At 41.4% G+C, this 17,793-nt stretch overlaps 1 protein-coding gene across 1 annotated transcript in view; it reads right to left on the bottom strand.

The window, feature by feature from the left end:
• Dock2 (dedicator of cytokinesis 2) overlaps nt 1-17,793 on the bottom strand; it is a 409,472-nt gene that overhangs the window by 213,685 nt on the left and 177,994 nt on the right. The window contains exon 27 of the mRNA XM_034506657.2: nt 3,332-3,427. Coding sequence (XP_034362548.1) covers nt 3,332-3,427 — 96 coding nt within the window. The remainder of the gene's footprint in view (nt 1-3,331; nt 3,428-17,793) is intronic.

Genomic DNA, 17,793 nt, shown 5'->3' with positions numbered 1-17,793 from the left:
CTACAGTTCATACCCTGTTCTAAAGAGCTGCTGCTCTCAAAGAAAGGCAGGGAGGTAAGAGCCTGTTATATACAGAATGAGCCAAATGGATTGATGATCACCTTCAGATCCATTCCAAAGGAAAGGAATAAAGATTAGGAAGGTCATAAAATGCTTATCTAAGGTGCGCTCCGGGAGCCACACATAGGAGGCTTCTAACTCTGTAAGAAATGGTGGTACTTCAGCTCTGGAAGGATGCTAAGTGAGAAAAATGACAAACTGTTTGCAAGGCTGTGCAGCCCAGGGAGGTAGGAGATCCTGGCACTGCAGGACTCTGTGGGCACTACCAAGTCTTCATCTGTCTGTCTGTCTGTCTGTCTGTCTATCTGTCTATCTTCTATCTGTCTATCTTCTATCTATCTGTCTGTCTGTCTGTCTGTCTATCTGTCTGTCTATCTGTCATCTATCTACCTACCTACCTACTATCTATCTGTCATCTATCTATCTATCTATCTATCTATCTATCTATCTATCTGTCATCTATCTAGCTTTTCATGATGAAGGATGGAATCCTGGGCCTCACATAGACTGAGCTCATTCCCAGCCTAGCCTTGCTTCTTTAGATGCATATAACACTTGGCAAGTAAACTGGCTTAGAGAGTAAATAAACAGGTGTAGAGGGGAGTAGACGGAGCCAAATTCCTGGAGGACTGTGGGACTCAGGCTCCTTTTAGGGACCACACTGTCTCCAGCTACCATTAGAACATATGTGATAAACTGGGCTCTGTATCCATGAAGTAGGCTGTCATTAGATAACCACAACCATAGATCTTACTAAACCACAGTAAGGCATGGATGCCAGTGTGCTTTTGGAAAGCTGAGTGTGGTTGTCAGAGAATCATACAATCTGTCAGTACTTAAATGTTAGGAAATTTTTCATATAGTATATCTTAACTAAAACTTCATTTAATATATTTTGATCATACTTTTCCCTCTTCCAATTCTTCTCAGCTTCTCCACACCTCCCAATTTCATGTGACCCCTTCCTCTCTCTTTCCTCTCTCCCTCCCTCCCTCTCTTCCTCTCTCTCTCTTTCTCTCACGAAAAGAAAGATCAAAACAAACAGACAGACAAATAGACAAATAAAAATGCTAAAACAAAATGGAACGAAGCCATCCCCCAACACCTTCCCCCATAAACTCACCAAGTTTGTTTTGTGTTGGCCAACAACTGGGCAATGGCATCGAGGAAATGAGAGACTGAAGCTCTCATCCCAAATGAGATGACTTCATCAAACCTCAACCCTCAAGGTTCAGGGATCTGAACATCTGTGAGGAAGAGGAGGTAGAAAGAAGCTAGAGGTGGTAGAGGACTGCAAGGAAACCGTGTCCTCTGGATGAGACAGGACCAGTGCTCACATGAACTCACAGAGACTGGCAGCAGGTTTAGGCCAGCTAAATCTCAGTACTGACAAGGAGACGTAGACCCCAAATCCCGCCCCAATTTGGGAAAGTATTTGTAATTAATCATCTGCTAGGAAAGAGAAAATCATTTTTCTCCAGTGGAAAGTCACTGGGTATTCAACATACTGCATGCCAGGCCCATGCCCAAGAGTAGTTAGCCATCACAAAACGTACAGGATGATGTTTGTCCTGTCTCAGGGACGTGGGAATTCTGTTAACTATTATGATCCTATCAAACATGGCAGCAGTCAATCTGAGATGAGTAGCACTGGTCTTTACACATCAGCATCTCAGCTTGGTACACTTCATTCATTCATCCATCCATTCAGTCATACGTTCATATCTTTATTTAGTATTTATTGAACATCTACTCTGTTGGATGCTGTTATGGGACTCAAAACACAGCAGGGATTTTTTTTTTTTAAATTGCTTCTCAGGACTCCCACCCTTACAATGAGAACAAGACAATAACCTAATAAAGCCCAGAGGAGACCTGCTGAGAAAGATAAAGAATCATGTTATCGCTTTTGAAGCTGGTGGAGGGACCCCAGTGCTGCAGACTGGCATCAGGACCAAGAAGCCTCTCTGATTAGGAGATTCCTGGACCAATCTGATTACAGTGAGAGAACCAGCCTGCAGATACCAAGTAGAATTCTGTTTATATGTGGGAGGAACACATAAAGGAATGACCAGAAGGCAGGGGGTCCCCAGAGCTGACATCGGTTTGGATTTACTCCTGCCTGAGATGAGAAACTGCCAGCAGGTTTGAGCAGGAGAGCAGCATGGCTGGGGACACCAGGAACTCAAAGTTTGCCCTTATTTAGGCAAGATGGGGAGAGGCCACACTGTTGGTGATTCATTTGTCTCTTTGTTCATTTTTTTGGGTTGGGAGGGAACACATTCACACATGGAACAGCAATCTTCCCTGCTTTGAAATAGTGTTTATACAGAAAAAAATTACCCTCAAATTATCACTGACCTGGATATACCAGAATGCAGTAAAGAAAATGCTGACATGACCACTCCATGGTTCTGTTAAGAGGAAGGTTTTTGCTGTAGGTAAGAGAGAGAAAATATCCAGAGGCGTCTGGAAGAGTCCAGAGCAGAAAGAGAGGCCAACCAGACCTGGCCAGGGTTATCTTGTAAGAGGAGGGAGGATAGCTGTAGGGAGGAGGAGACCCTTGTCATTACAAAGAGAATCTGGGAAGAGGGAAGCCTGGGGAAGAGAGCTGGGCCAGGTTGCTAGGGCAGGGGTTTGAAGTGTAAAACAAGTACTTGTGGGTGGAGACTTAGGGCCCCTGAGGCCAGAGTGGGCTTTGATTTGGAACCAAAGGAGGATGCTGGTGGAACCCTGTGTCCCTTCTGTCAGAGGTGAGGGTAATGATTCCTTTTGGCAGATAAGAAGCAATTTCACAGTTCCTAATCACCAGAAATCCTTGTACAGTCCTTGTGTCTGGATATATGGACTTCCTGGTGGACTGCCTAAGACCTAACACAGGCAGAGTTCACATGATAAAGCCACTTAGAGAATCAAGCCCTTAGAGTCCTGAACCTAAGCAACACTTAAGTAAGGCCAAGCAAAAAGGTAGACAAGGATCTGAACCGTTCTACCTTATTTTCTTATAAAAACTCTCCCCTCTCTCTGTTTACTAGTGACACCCTATTCCTGCTGGTATATCTCTACTTTAATAGACTGTCAGTTGTACTTTATTTTGACAACTTGAGCTAGTGCTCAAATCTTCTTAACTCAGGTGGGAGAAAAACCCAATCCTTTATGCACAAAACAAAGCAGTGTCCAGTGTTGGCATTCAACAAAGGCCTCCAGAAAACCCCTGCTCTGAAACTTCGAGGAGTTTAAGGTTATTTGACAGGAAGAAGGGTCTACTCACAATCAAAGCGTGATCTCGGCCCATCGTGATGACTGTCCGGTTCACTGTGCGAAGCAGCTGGACCATGATCTCTTGGATGTGGTCATAAGTGAAGGCCTGCAATGCATTGAGAGACAACACTTAGGATTCTGAAACTGGACCAGATCACTCTTCCAAAGACACAGACAGGAGTGACCAGATGTAGATCATGTCCCCCTCAAATTGTCTGGTTCCATCAAGCCCAGACAGACGCCAGTCTTTCTTTTCCAGACATGTGTCCTCTACTCTCCATCCCTGTGTCCTCCCAAGGCTTAAGGGTAGGAGGGACAGGGAAGCTCTTTCTTGACTTCTTTATTTCTACAATTCTTTCCCCTGACTGATCACTTGCTATAGCTTGCATCGCATGCCATTCCTGGTTACAGTACTAAATCATTACAGTACTTGCTAAACACCTGGTACTCAGCCAAGCACTGCACCCATTTTCAAATTGAGATAAGCAACATTATGATTGCCACTATTCAAATGACCAGATAGAAGCTCAGGAAAGTGAAGTAACTTATCTGGGGTTTACCCAGCAAGGAAGTCAAGGGAAAGAATTGAATCTAGCAGTCCGGCTCCAAAGTCTGCCTCTTTTTCATTCTCAGGAGCAACAAGGACAGGGTCACAGATCTCGAATTACTGCTCAGGCTTGCCCATTTGTCAAGATGAATATAGTCTCTGTTTTTAAGTGGGCAACTTCTAGCTCCTTCTGTGACTTCTGATCTTTCCTCTCTTAGAATATCTTCAATGCTACATATTCATTACTCTTTTATCTTTTCTTCACCCCTTTACAATTGCATCAAATTTATATAATGACCTCCGCTCAGTGTACTACTCCCCAGGACTATATTCCTTGCCTTACCAAAATAGATATTAAAAGTACCCCGTTCCTTTAGACCTCCTGAGCCTGGCTTCTTTTAAACATCCATTCCTTTTTTAGTCTAAAGAGCATCAATTAGATTGTTCAGGAAGTTTGATATTTAAAGCATAAAACTGTGACATTCCATCTCATTTTCTCTGAAAGTCCACAGTGTGAAGACCGTCCAGGGGAGTGTTCCGAGATCAGGTGGATTTGACTTTGGGCCCCACCTCTCCTAATCTGAGTTGGGTGACCTTGGGCAAATCGTTTTCCCTCTCTGTGTTGCAGCTTCTGTATGTATGAATGTGGTCAACATCAAAACCTGAGTTACTGATTTGAGGCATCAATTAGGGACCAAGCCCTCCTGTTCCCAGAGTCCTGAAGTGTCCACCTATGTCAGGAGCTGAGTGACTCCCTCACATCAACATTCCCCTGGTCTGCATCAGCATCCCGGCCAAGCTTGAGGATTCTCTGCACGTACCAGAAAGTGAAGTCTGAGGCAATGCATAATATAAACCCTGGCTGATATGGAAATGTCACCCAAAGAATGTATAGCTTATATGCAAATGGAAAACTTTCAAGATGATAAACCTGTGCTAAGCTGTAAAAGTGCAACCACAAATCAGCTGCTCTTAATTGTTCCATGCCAGGCAAGTGGAGGCTAACCCAACACAAGTGTCTTCCCGGCCCAAACTAAATGGTGGCTTGTAATTGAAATGACAAAATCAGTCTTCCCATTATGGCCCGGGCAAAGAAATTAATCCACCCAACCTAAACACATTGCAAATTGCAGTGATATTTTTTCCTTTTAATAATCATAGATTATGATATCTGAAAGAGACTCTAATTGTTCTTTCCCTGATTAAGCCCCGTGAGAAGAAGAGAGCTGGCAGTGGATATGTTAGGGTGGGGCCAACCCATCTTTTTGAATCACCCTGACCCCTCTGTGTTTTCTGTGTTTTGAAGTATGGAGCAGTATTCCACAACAACTGGTCTGCCTTATCACCCCTGGGGCAAGTTTTAGTAAGAGAACCCAGACCTGAATCACAAACTGAATCCAGCTGTCCCCATGATGTGCCCTTTGTTCTTTATTTCAATCCTGTCTGTTGAAACTAACTGGGAAATCCTCCTGTGATGTGAATGTTTTCAGTGCTGCTCTTTCATTCATGAAAATACCCCTTTTTAAGAGGGGGAATCCTTTCAGGTCAGAGAAGTCAGGAAGTGAACAACACCTAGTTGGTATTTTGTAAGACTGCTTTGTTTTCCTTGGGTTCTAAGGTGAATTATATTTATGGCAAATGTGCAAGAGAGGAAAAAAAAAAAAAAAAACCACCCCCAAACTTGAAAAGAAAGCAAAATAAAGATTACATGACATTTTAATAGAGCATCTCTGATAAAAATCAACTGAGGGGCCTCTCTCGGGAAATGCAGTTCTGACAGACTGTCCACAGCTGATTAAACACCAAAAGTTTACATCTCTAGGGAGCTAGAGAATTCCACAGGGGTGAGAGGTCACCGTGTGAAAGATAGCATTCGGTGTTGGTTCATTGCTTTGGAAAAGGATCTGGCTTTATTACTCTGTGCTAACACCACCTATCTGAGACCTGATGGCAATTTTCCATCTTTTCTCCCACAAAAGATCGGGGCTTATATATTTTTCCTAAAGATTTATTTTATTTTTATTTATGTGTGTCTCTGTGGATGTGCGTGCTGGTGCCCTGGAAGGCAGAAGAGGAGGGTGTCAGATCCCCTGGAGCTGTAGAATTAGATGGTCATGAGTCACCCTACTCAGTATGGATGTTGGGAACTGGATCTAGGTCCTCTGAGAAAGCAGGGAGTCATTTCTCCAGGCACCGAGGGCTATACACTTTCAGGCAGCTCATTTGTTCTTCGCCTTGTTTCCCATTTCATCAGTGAAGTAAAACCTTGACACATGTCAGGTTGTAATTGGATGACCTGATTTTTTTTTTTAACACGTTGAGAATTCTATCTTGACACAAGGAATGTTGAACAACTACAGTAGGTAGCTATATAGAATGTCATTAATTTTTATGAAAATTGTAAATGTATGTACTTTTTAGAATTTCCAAAAAGTTCATTTAAAACAAACCAACAAAATTTTGGGTTTCTCCTTCGTCGCGGGACCTTTAATCCTCCAGCTGCTAGAGTTGTGACTCTGATATTTATGAGCATGTCATCTGTGACAGGCTTGCACCGTTCCATTTCTAAACAGTTTTTTCCACCCACTTGGTGGCTACGTAAACAGAGGACATGACTGCTCCAACGTATTGTTGAGGGGAAGGGTTTATTGTAGGTATGAGGGAGAGCACAGCCAGAGGCATCTGGAAGAATCCAGAGTAGGGAGAAATAGAAGTGAACTGAACACGACCAGCAGACTGGACCTGGCCATGATGAGGATGGGAGAGAGTGAAAGAAACACAAAGAGAGAGGGACTGAGAGGAAAGGACAAAAAAGTAGAGAGCAAGACAGCACATGGCCAAAACGACTGCATTGTCGGGGAATGAGAAGCTGGGGGAAGCAAAGCCAGTGAGCTGGAGAAACTTGTGGTAGGCAGTGGGGTGAGATGCTCTGAGAAGTCTATGCTAACATGGACTCTGAAGCAGGTATTTGGGATGCTGAGTGAGCCTGGAAGCCAGCAGTGCTTGGTGTGCTAATAGGCGCTGTAGTTAGCCATTTGTCCAGAGGTTCTCTTGAACCTGACAGTGGCATTCCATGTTCAGTGTCTCGATTGAAAGTTGACTGCTTCACTCTTCCTCATCAGGCCATGTCTCCTCCCATTTCTACTTCTGACCATGAGAGAATGATTATGGTTTGATCAATATTTAATATTTAAATGTTCTGGACACATAAATATCATTTCATCTGAGTTGTAAACCATGATAAATTCTTGTTTTTCCGTGTGTATATGATGTATGTTTATGTATGTCTATCTGTATGTGAATATGTGTGTGTGTGTGTACATCGTATGCATGTGTATACATGTGTATCTATCTATGTGTTTGTGGTGTATGTACATATCCATTGGTATGTGCATACACATATGTGCTTAAGCTTTACAGTGGCCAAAGGTTTCTTCAATCACTTTCTACTTTGATATTTTACTACTTTGTTACTTGAGACAGTCTCTCACTGAATCCAAAGGTCTTTCATTCAGGCCAAAGTACTTCCAGAATTTTCTGTCTTCCTCTACCTGATCTCCAAAGGCTGAGATTAGAGATAAGATTAAGGACAATATATATATATATATATATATATATATATATATATATATATATATATACACACACACACACACACATACACACAAATAGAAATACAGATATAGTTGTGTGGAGTTGGAGAAGGAGAGGGAGAGAGAGAGGGAGGGGTAAAGGAGAGAGAAAGAGAGAGGGAGATAGGAGGAAGAGGAAAAAAAATGAATGCCTCTTCTGCCTAGGAACACAGTTGTAATATATGGCTTTTCCTTGGCTGTGTTCTTATATAAGAGGCCTTTCCAATTTCATTCTTATCTTGAAGAATCACAAACACTTACCTGGAAAGAAAATACTTAACTTTGAAGAGACAGTAATATCATCCAGCACAGACTCACACCCTTGCTCCCGGTGGCCACTAGAGATATGGTTTTTCATGAATTTGAGGTTTGATTTGGTAGTCTATCTTTCTTCCTCTTATTTGAATTAGATCCTATCTTAAAGGAGTTTGCTGGACCAACACCTGACTTCGGAAAGCAAGCTGCAGAAGCAGACAGGGTAGAGGGACCTCAGCACAGTAGAGCCCATGGCCAAGACAGGCAATATTGTCACATCCTATCATTTCTGCCTCTAACACAACACAGGGTGACTGTCCATTTTCTGGATAATATTTGGGCAATACCTTTCTGAGAATTTTTGACTGGATGAGCTTTTTCTGGGAAGGGAAATCTAAAGTCTGCAGCAAGAGATATGGTCAAAATGGGAAAAAAAAAAAGAGATATGGGTTCTAATTTTGATGTTGTTTTCAGCTTTCATGGTTTGAGGTTTCACTATGTAGCAAGGCCTATACTTATAGATAGGAAAACTTGTTAAATGTCTTACTTTACTTAAGATAAGGCTCTACTCTGGTCCTAGGTGTCAATCACCAGGATCAGTAGCTAGTTCAATGACTATCTGAGAATAATCTTCTCCAGTCCAAGCTCTGTTCTAACTAGTTCAAGCTCTTTGAATGATTCAGGTTGTGACACTATTTTCAGCCCTCCAAGACTCTATTATAACTATCTTCAATACTGTGAGCAGTGCTGTGCAAAGACTGCATCTTACTGCAGACGCTACAGAGAGGCCACTAGGCATGCTCTCTCCTTTGCTGTCTCTGACCTAAATGATCTTGGCTCTCTGGGCCTCAGTTTCTTCATCTATATGTTAGATACAATGCTACCATACTGCCAGAACTGTGCGGAGAAATTCTGACTAGTTCTTGTCCTGATAGATAAAGCTTTCTGAGGTTTTATTTCATTGCATATTCTTCTAAGTACTTTGCACCCCTAAATGCAGGGCTTCTTGCACCCAGTCCTCTCTGGGATGTGGGTACCCAGTTTCCTATGAGCTGGGGAATCCTGCAGGCACCTATGAAATGTAAGAAAGGCTTCCATATTCCAGCTGTTCCAGTAAGAAAAAACTTAGGCTCTGGATTTGGATACACATTAGAGAAATGTTAATCTGAGTCCCAGTCTCAGCCTACCCAGGGAGGGCTCTCTCAGTGCTTCACCTCCCTGAGAGGAAGGCTGAGGGCTGCCACAGAGCATTGAAGTCCCTAAGATGGATTCACTCTGTCTCTCGAGAGTTCATTTTTCTACCTCTAGTGCAGGTTTGCCTGATCCAGTCCATGTTTGCCGCCCCCAGTCTAGGCTTGCCCGCTCCAGTCCAGGCCTGCTTGATTCCAGTCAGGTTTGAAGCTGACCATTATATCCCTTGCTAGAAATGCATTTGTGAAGGGAAAGAGCTGTGGGAGAAGCGAAGTCACCCTTCAAGTCTATCTGAAGCACATCCTAAGATACACATTTGTGTACAAAGCTGTTTGGGTACCATCTCCCTGATTATGTCCTTAGGTAGCAAGTTGTATAAGAGTTCCCAAGTCAGAAATCCTGTTTGATGCATGATGTCTAACCCACACAATGGAATAGAAGGTAGAGATAGCTTGACTTGGAAAGAAACTCTGCAAAAAGACTGCAAAGCACTCTTTGCAGTGTGTGTGTGTGTGTGTGTGTGTGTGTGTGTGTGTGTGTGTGTGTATTCTTACTGCTAACCAAAAATTCTGGGAAAGTGCATGAAATTGTTAACACTGATATCTGAGAAGGAGAAAGAGAGAAATATGTGACATGAAATGAAAAAAATTATGTGCTATGGTTCATTGAAAATTTTCACAATAATCGGCCACTAGAAGAAAGAGAATTCTTTCTTGATGATAGGGTAACAAAGAACAGCCTGTACTGCTAGAAAAATGAACTCACAAGAGACAGAGTGGATCTATCTCAGGGACTGCAGTGCTCTGTGGCAGCCCTCAGCCTTCCCTTCAGGGTGGTGACACGCTGAGAGAGCCCTCCATGACCATACCTCCTCTAAGAACCCCCACCCATACTGAGGCTACAGAGGTAACCCTGGTCCCACACACTGATGGCTATTGTTAACATCACTGACAGAGGAACAAAGTGGAACAAAGTAACATGAGTTACCTTTTTCCCCCCTAAATGGCAGAACTCTGAAATGTTTTATTCCATTTACAAATTGCTTTTAGCTTCCACTCCTGACAGATTAAAACAAAAACTGCTTAAATCAACTGAGGTGGTGGTGGTGGTGGGGAACACAACAATACCATCACTTTTAGCAACCATGAAAATTGCACTGTGCTTAGAACAAAGCACTGGTTTGATGCAGATCCTGTACATTATTCTTTTGAGAGCTTTTATTAAAAAATACACTGGAATCTCCAAGCTGTAGCCTAGAGAAAAAAATTAATAAAATAAAATAAATCAAACCTTTCTAAATGTGTAATTCCAACATCTTAATGCTGATGAATGAATACTGCATCCAGTATTCATATATATACCACATATATACGTGTGCGCATCTGCACATCTGACATGCTCTAATTTGTGCCCTGTTCTTCAAAATAAGAGTCACTTACGGAGGGCTGAATAAAAAGATGTGAGTAAAGACTGTAACTAACACTTGTTAAATTCCAACTGCACTTCAGGCAATGGGCTGTGGGCTCCACACTTATCTCAGTGCATTTTGACAGATATGCTGGAGCTAAGTACTATCCTATTTTAAAGTGTAAAATAGGATCCACTCTAGTTATTATCATTCAGTTTATACTGAGCATTTGCTATACACCAGACATTGCCTGGCTGGTCCAGGCAGAGAGCTGTGGGTGATAGAACTGGAGGGGAACCCATGTCTTTCTGGTTGCAAGGCTCTTTTGATTCTGGTGCTAGTTAATTATAACAAGATCTCACGGTTTATAATATCCAAATGAACAAGCAAAGTTTATGTCCCCAAATTAAGAAAGTTATTGCAGCTGGGTATGGTAGTGCATGCCTTAAATCCCAGCATGTGGAGGCAAAGGCAGGCAGATCTCTGTGGGTTTAAAGCCATCCTGGTCTACATAGTCAGTTTCAGGCTAGACAGAGGAATGTAGTGAGACCATGTATAAAAGGAGAAGGAAAAGAAGGAGGAAGAGGAGGAAGAAAAGGAGGAGGAGGGAGGGGAGGAGGAAGGAGAGGAGGATAATGAGGACGAGGACGAAGATAAGAATTATCATCACCATCATCTTGTTATAGAATTAGTGGCTTACACACAATAAGGAATAACAAGTGTGACATGACCTTGGGACTTGCAACTCCAAACTGCTCTATCCTGAAAACAGGTTTGTCAGCCTGAGTTCATCAAATCTGAGGTTCTGCTTCTTGCTTTTCGGAGTTCCTTGGGCAAAGCAACTGGCTTAGACAGGCTTACTTTTGAAAGCCCATCTCACATGTATCAAGGCTACTGAAAAGAAAATCCCCTCCAGTGCAAAGATAATCGATACAATCACATAAGAACTGAGTCATAATGGAGTCTTAGCTAATGTCCTGTTCATCCTTAAACAGTTACTTAAGCAATTGTTAGTTTTAATTATTAGGGTCAATTATTTGACTCATATTTTGTGCTGATTCATCATCTATGTCCAAATACTTTGGGCTTCTTTATCTAAACTATTCTAAAATATAAGCTCTCAAAGCTTAAATGCAAACTGAATCAAAAGAGCAAATGGCCCTGCAGCCACGGGCTCCTCTGAGCTTTCTACAATTAAAAAAAAAAAAAAAATGGGACTTGGTAGGTTACTTGTAATAGTTCCAGAAACTTAACAGAAATTGCATACTCATCCCTCATCAATATTCTTGCATGGGCTACTGAAAATGTCAAGACTCACTGGAAAGAGAACACAAGGAAAAGGAAACCCGTTTAACTTTGCTGGTCAGGAAATTCAGAATGGTGCTTATGTTCATTGATTTTTATTAATGAGTAAACAAATGACTTAATCTTTAATGCATGCTGCTTGTTTGGCAGGTGATGTATTTGCAAACGCATGCATCCATGGGAATAGGATAACAAAAGGACTTCACGATGCTGAAGACCTTTGAAATGCTTCATCCAGAAAGCTATCCAAGATGGGCTTCCACGATGCATCTCCCTTCTCCCCTTCACTGACTACTGAATTTCATCTCCACTTAGCTTTCCTTTTTGTCCCTTTACCTCATATTTTGTCTCCACTCCTTCATAGTTTCAGTCATGCCCCTGTGGGTGCCTGTGGACATGAGCAATATCCCCCCCATATTCCAAACTGTAACTCTGATATATGAAGTTCCATAGAAATTATTGCACTCTTGACCTAAAGCTAACTCTCCTGTTACAATGTAGCACTTGCTACATTGCTAAGAAAACAAACAGCTCTGAGTAGCAGGTTATAATCCACCCCCAACCTGCCCCCTCACACTCCTGAGCAAGCATCATCAGAGAATTCTTTTGAGAATATGAATTGGGTCTATGTCATTATTTTAGGTTCATAATAATGAGTAATTGCTAGGATTTATATCAAGTAGATACAGATATTATTTAATTAGGAGATATACTAGGAGGAAAATAGTCGTGGCTGAGAGAATGAGGAGTGATTTTTTGAATGAGGGGGATGGAATCCGAATGAAAAATCTGGAAGCTTCTGGGTACAGGCTTTTTTTTTTTTTTTTTTTTTTGTTAGCTGCTCTTGACCTCACACAAGAAAAGACTGAGAGAGAAACAGAGGAGCCGAAAATCAACACCATCTTCTCTCTGTCCTACAGTGAAAATGCCCCTAATCATTCCAACATCCTCCTGGGACAGAACATAGGTATCAACAACTCATTCAGCAATGGCTGATAAGAGTTTCCACAGCAGGAACTCCCCAAATTAAAACCCCATGGCTCTCACAATTTACAACAGGCTCTTCCTACACATTCCTTCCAAGTTAGGCAGACAAGACTCCAAGCCCGGAGTCAGGAGACATCTCTATACCCAGGCAGAACTCAGCACTTCCACTAACTAGTCCAGTTAGGGATCGATTATGCCAGTGACTGTAGAGAAATTGCCAGCAACAGAAGCTTTAGAATCTGAACCCTGAAGTATTTTCCTTTTGCCAGGACAAGACTGAAGAAGGATGCCAATCTCAAGTACGTGAGAAATGGCCAGGAAAGGACGATAAAGCTGAAGAACGGATGTGTTTCTGTTGCCCTTACACAAACACATCACCATTGTTCTTTCTGTTCAGAAGGGATGTAATTAAAGCCTTCCCCTAGAAAGCCATGGCTATAAAGAACACCCTGTGCTGTTGTGACCCTGTCCGTGGTGCTGAAAAACAAGCCTTGTGAACGAAAGGCATCTCTTGTTTACAGAGGTGCTCTTTCTCCTGACCCCACAAAGAGATTTTTTTTTTTTAATTTTAATATTGGTTATTTTTCTTCTCCTCCAGATTTTGGATTTTAAAAATCATAGATCAAGTCTTATCTTATTACTAATAGTACCATCCTCATCCAGCTTCTTCTGCTACATTTAGGTAGTTTTGCACTACTCCCTCTACTGTTTGTTTGCTATATGATCAATTTATACACCTATGGTAAATTAGAGAAAGCTATATGTAGTTTTATTTTTCCTGATATACTGAAACATCTCTAATTCCAATCTGAGTTCTTTTTATGTAAAATAAGTTAGTTCTTCATTTCTAAGATTGTCTTCAGTGTCTCTTCTTTTTAATAGAAATCAGTTTTTGGAGTTTTAATAGTAATAACTTTTTCACAGAAGGAATTTTAATGTTTTCTCCTATCCAAACTCATCCTATACCCTCCCTACCTTCCTACCCACACAAATTCTCTCTCCCTCTCTCTCTGAAAAACAAACACAAAAGCAAGCAAACAAAAAACCAAATAGGCATACAAACAACCCCCCCCCCCCCCAAAAAAAAAAAAAAAACGAAAACCAAAATACACAAGCATAAGAAAAATCAAGCAGAGGTTATGGCAGAACCCAGAAGACATACCTAGGCTCAAGACAATGCCCTTCCATGTACTGCGTGTCTTGAATCCTTTCCTGACCAGCTCAGGGGGACAGAAATGTCTTTCTTCTGAATGTTCAATTAGTGACAGGTCATTCTAGTTAATGACTATAATCGATTTCTTTCTGAACCAAACCCACACGTTCATTCCTGGAAGAACATTGAGAATTTCTTGCAGGTGAGTGTGTAACATTTGGAAGTAGTCATCCACCTTCTGTGTTCTGAGATCCGGGGTGATTTTGTGTCCTTTCAAAGCTACCATGATACCAAACAGATCTTCATCTCCATCTCCATTAAAGTGAGATGGTCAGGGCAGCATCTGTTACAACTCAAGGTCTCAACAAGCATTCTCCAACTTCTGTCACTTCAGCCAACCACCTTGCTGATACAGTACAGCCTCTCAAAGCAAGGCATCGCTTTTCTCTGTGTCTGAATCAGTATTAGACACAGCTTGGGAGTGTGGTACATAAACACCAACCCCATCTGCTTATCAGAATTGATGTGGAGAGCTCCCAAAAGGTGCTTTGGTCTCACTCCTGGATATTTATTAGTAATTATCAGATAAAGACATAAATATATGACCGTCAGTGATGGTCAGATAGTAACAGGCTGATGGAAGAATGAATGGATAAATGAAAGAGAATTGTTCAAATATACTTGATATCTTAGCAATTTAGAGTTTGATACAAAAGATGTCTGTTAAGATTAAAGATGTTAGGAACCTTTTTTCTTGTATGCACCACCTCATTATCAACAACAACCATGTATGGGGATGTGGCATCAGACCTTGACTTCCAGAACAGATTTCAAGTATATAAATAATAGGAATTGGGGTGTTATTTAGGAATATTATAATTATTCCTCTCTGACCTTTACTGGATGATATACATCTTGTACCCAGCTATGAAGGCACCCTCTTTTCCCCTAAAGACTGGCTCTCTCCACAGGAAAAAAATTATTTTACTTTTGCAGAGATTAGCTTTTCCTGACTCTTGTCTTCAGAGACATAAACAGTAACAGCCTTGCCAGCATCCCTCCATCTCCTGTCCCCCGGAGGGGAAATGTGTGGTGTAAACTGTAATATCAGGCAGAGCCAGCCATCTCTTTATCTATTCAGATGACACCACTGAATTATGCAGGGTATTCTTTTTAAAAGCATCTATCATTTACTGTACAAGCATTACCAGAACTGAAAATGGAGTCATACATATGAAAGCTCTGGATTCACAGCTTCTCATTCTCCTGTGATGTGCTCAGGTACTTATGCATGCAGACTCTCTGTGCATGCAGACATTTGTATTCTGCTTTTCCAGTTAATATGCCAGAAGTGCTTTTATGAACACACTGGATAGATAAGGGACTGCTCTGTCTTTATTTGTTCCTGATGAGATGTAGGAGAGAAGGTTTAGATCCAGACAGATTAAATTCTAGCTCTACCACCAATATCTCTGTAGCTGGAGACTTTAACTACTTAGGCCTCCATTTTGTCCATCACTAACACTTAACTATAGGATTGTGCTAGAACCTCTTTGTTATATTTTTGCATATAAATTTCTCGATATCATATTTGGCTCATGCATGACTCATGCATAGCAAATTAATATTTTAACACATGGCTCTATCGTGGAGTATAATACAAAGCATGTATGAATAATTAAATGAAAGACTGAGTTAAACTCAACATTTTAGGACCATCCCAGAACATTGAGTACTTACGCTCACTCACCTGAAGTCATTAACATTTAGACAGAAATGTTTGAAGACAACTGACATCCCTCTATGTCCTTTGGCAGATGTGTTTGAGTGAACTGCCTCCAATCAATTTATACCCAAGTCTATTGGATATAAATCTAGAAATAGAACCCACATGTTCCAAAAGCTTCTGGAAAGCCCTAATGCCAAACATCATTTCCAGAACCTTAACCAAGACTGTTGTTGAGTGTTGTATAGATATTGTCATCTAATTAATCAAATGCATTGATTTGTTATACAGAAGTTTTTTGAAACTATATCACTAACCCTAACACTTCCCCCTTGCTCTTAAACTCACTACTTTTTCTTTAATTATTGTCACATATATGTCTATATGTCCTGAAATATGTAAATGAAATCTGTTCAGTATGCACAATGTTACCTCTATGTATGCAATCTTAGGTCTGACCACTTAGTTTCGGATCACCAATTGGGGTCTCTTCCCTGAGGAAGCATCAAACACATTTTTGAGGAGTTTCACTTGAGTAAGAATGAAGGAAAGAGGAAACACATTAAGTACCACCATCAGAAACTCCATAGTTTCTGTTGACAAATTCAGATCGTCATGGAGTTTCCATCAAGATCCTACAGCTGCTTCAGTGTGACACTGGTTTCAAATACATATCTGTGTATCCCACGTCCTTAATCTTTCAGCTAGAATTTAACTCCATACAAACCAAATATTTACCGACTATTCAATATGTGTCTAGTGTTGTGTAAAGATGTGACACTGAACAAGACAGATGCAGTCTTTATGCTCTTGGGTTTGTTGTCTGTTGGTAAAGGCGAGCCAAGTGTGATGTGCACGCCACAAATGGTAGTGTGCACACAGGGGCCATAAAATGTTTAGGTGATGAGGAGGAAATGTCAGTCTGTGATCTGAGCCTTGGGGCTTAGTCTAGTGCATTAAGCATGCTTGAACAGGCCAGTCCTCGCATGCATACATTGGCATAGGATCTTGATGAGAAATGCATGCCGTGTTCTCAACCGATGCATCAACCCATTGAGGTCACTGCAGCGCTCAAGGTTGGTACCTGCTTTTTATATAGCGTTTAATGCAGTGGCAGCAGATTTACCTTTCTCATTTGGTTCTAATGAGCATCAGAAATAAAATTAGTGTCAGCATCTCCTTCTAGGAAGTAGACTAATTGAAGATGGAAAGATCAATCAAACCTCAGAGGTACATTATGGAATGTCTGCTGAAAATGTGGAATTACACCAAGAAATATAAACATACAGAGAAAACATGGGATCAGATTAGCCTTCCCCTTGTAAAGTCTATAGACCTGATGTAGGACTATATAGAAGAGAAGTTTTACTAAATGAAAACTTATGTCACATTTTCAATGAGACAGTGGGGGAATCCCATTGTGTGAGATGGCAATGAATGCTATTCTTAAAGTACTCAGAGCAAACTTTATTATAGCCATAGTACTAAGTATGATTCTAGGGCTGTGAGAAAGTCCTCCTAGCATACTGAATAGACTTGATGCTGAAGACTGGAGCTGAAAGATGCTGGGAAATGCAATCTCTGGGGCAGACCACCTTCTTTGCCTCTGCACCTCTGGTGCTCAGCTTGCTGCCTGATGAGTAGTAGCTGCCTAGTTAATATTCAGTGAATGGCTACATAGAAAGGCATTGCTTTAGTTGAAAGGGGAATTTGCAACATGAACAAGTATAAAACCACAGATGATCATTTTCTGAATTCCAGCATGCTGCCAGCATTATCAGAAGGCAGTAGAAATGATTACGAAAGTGGTGCTAGAGAAATCACAAGGTGTCTCAATGGACAAAAAAAATGGGATTAAGTAAGTCCTGTCAGGAAAGGTAATGTCCAGCTCTCTGGGGTCACAATTCAGGATGTCTAGAGGGGAAGGGCAGGTGACAGAAAGGGTGAATCCAGTTGCCTAGGGAACAATGACAAGAAGTGGGGCTGTGGCTTTTATTGAGTAATTCCACAAACAAGACAAGATATATTTGTGAGCTAGAATCAGGATGTGCATCACCAGCTGCAGGCCTTCAGGACAAGCAAAAGGAAGAGGAAGGTGCCTTCAGGGGTATGCAAAACCCAGGATGAATGACAGGAGGAGGAAAGCCATGCAAGCCTGGTGAGAGGGCAAGAGAAGAGAAGCTTATGCTGGGATGTAAAAAACAGCAGGAAAGAGGTCAGAGGTCAGGGAGAAAAGCTGTGTGTGTGTGTGTGTGTGTGTGTGTGTGT

The sequence above is a fragment of the Arvicanthis niloticus genome, chromosome 6 (genome assembly GCF_011762505.2).
Source record: "Arvicanthis niloticus isolate mArvNil1 chromosome 6, mArvNil1.pat.X, whole genome shotgun sequence".
NCBI classification, from domain to species: Eukaryota; Metazoa; Chordata; class Mammalia; order Rodentia; family Muridae; genus Arvicanthis; species Arvicanthis niloticus.
Note: the sequence above shows the minus strand (reverse complement) of the source record. Positions and strands in the feature narration are given on the sequence as shown.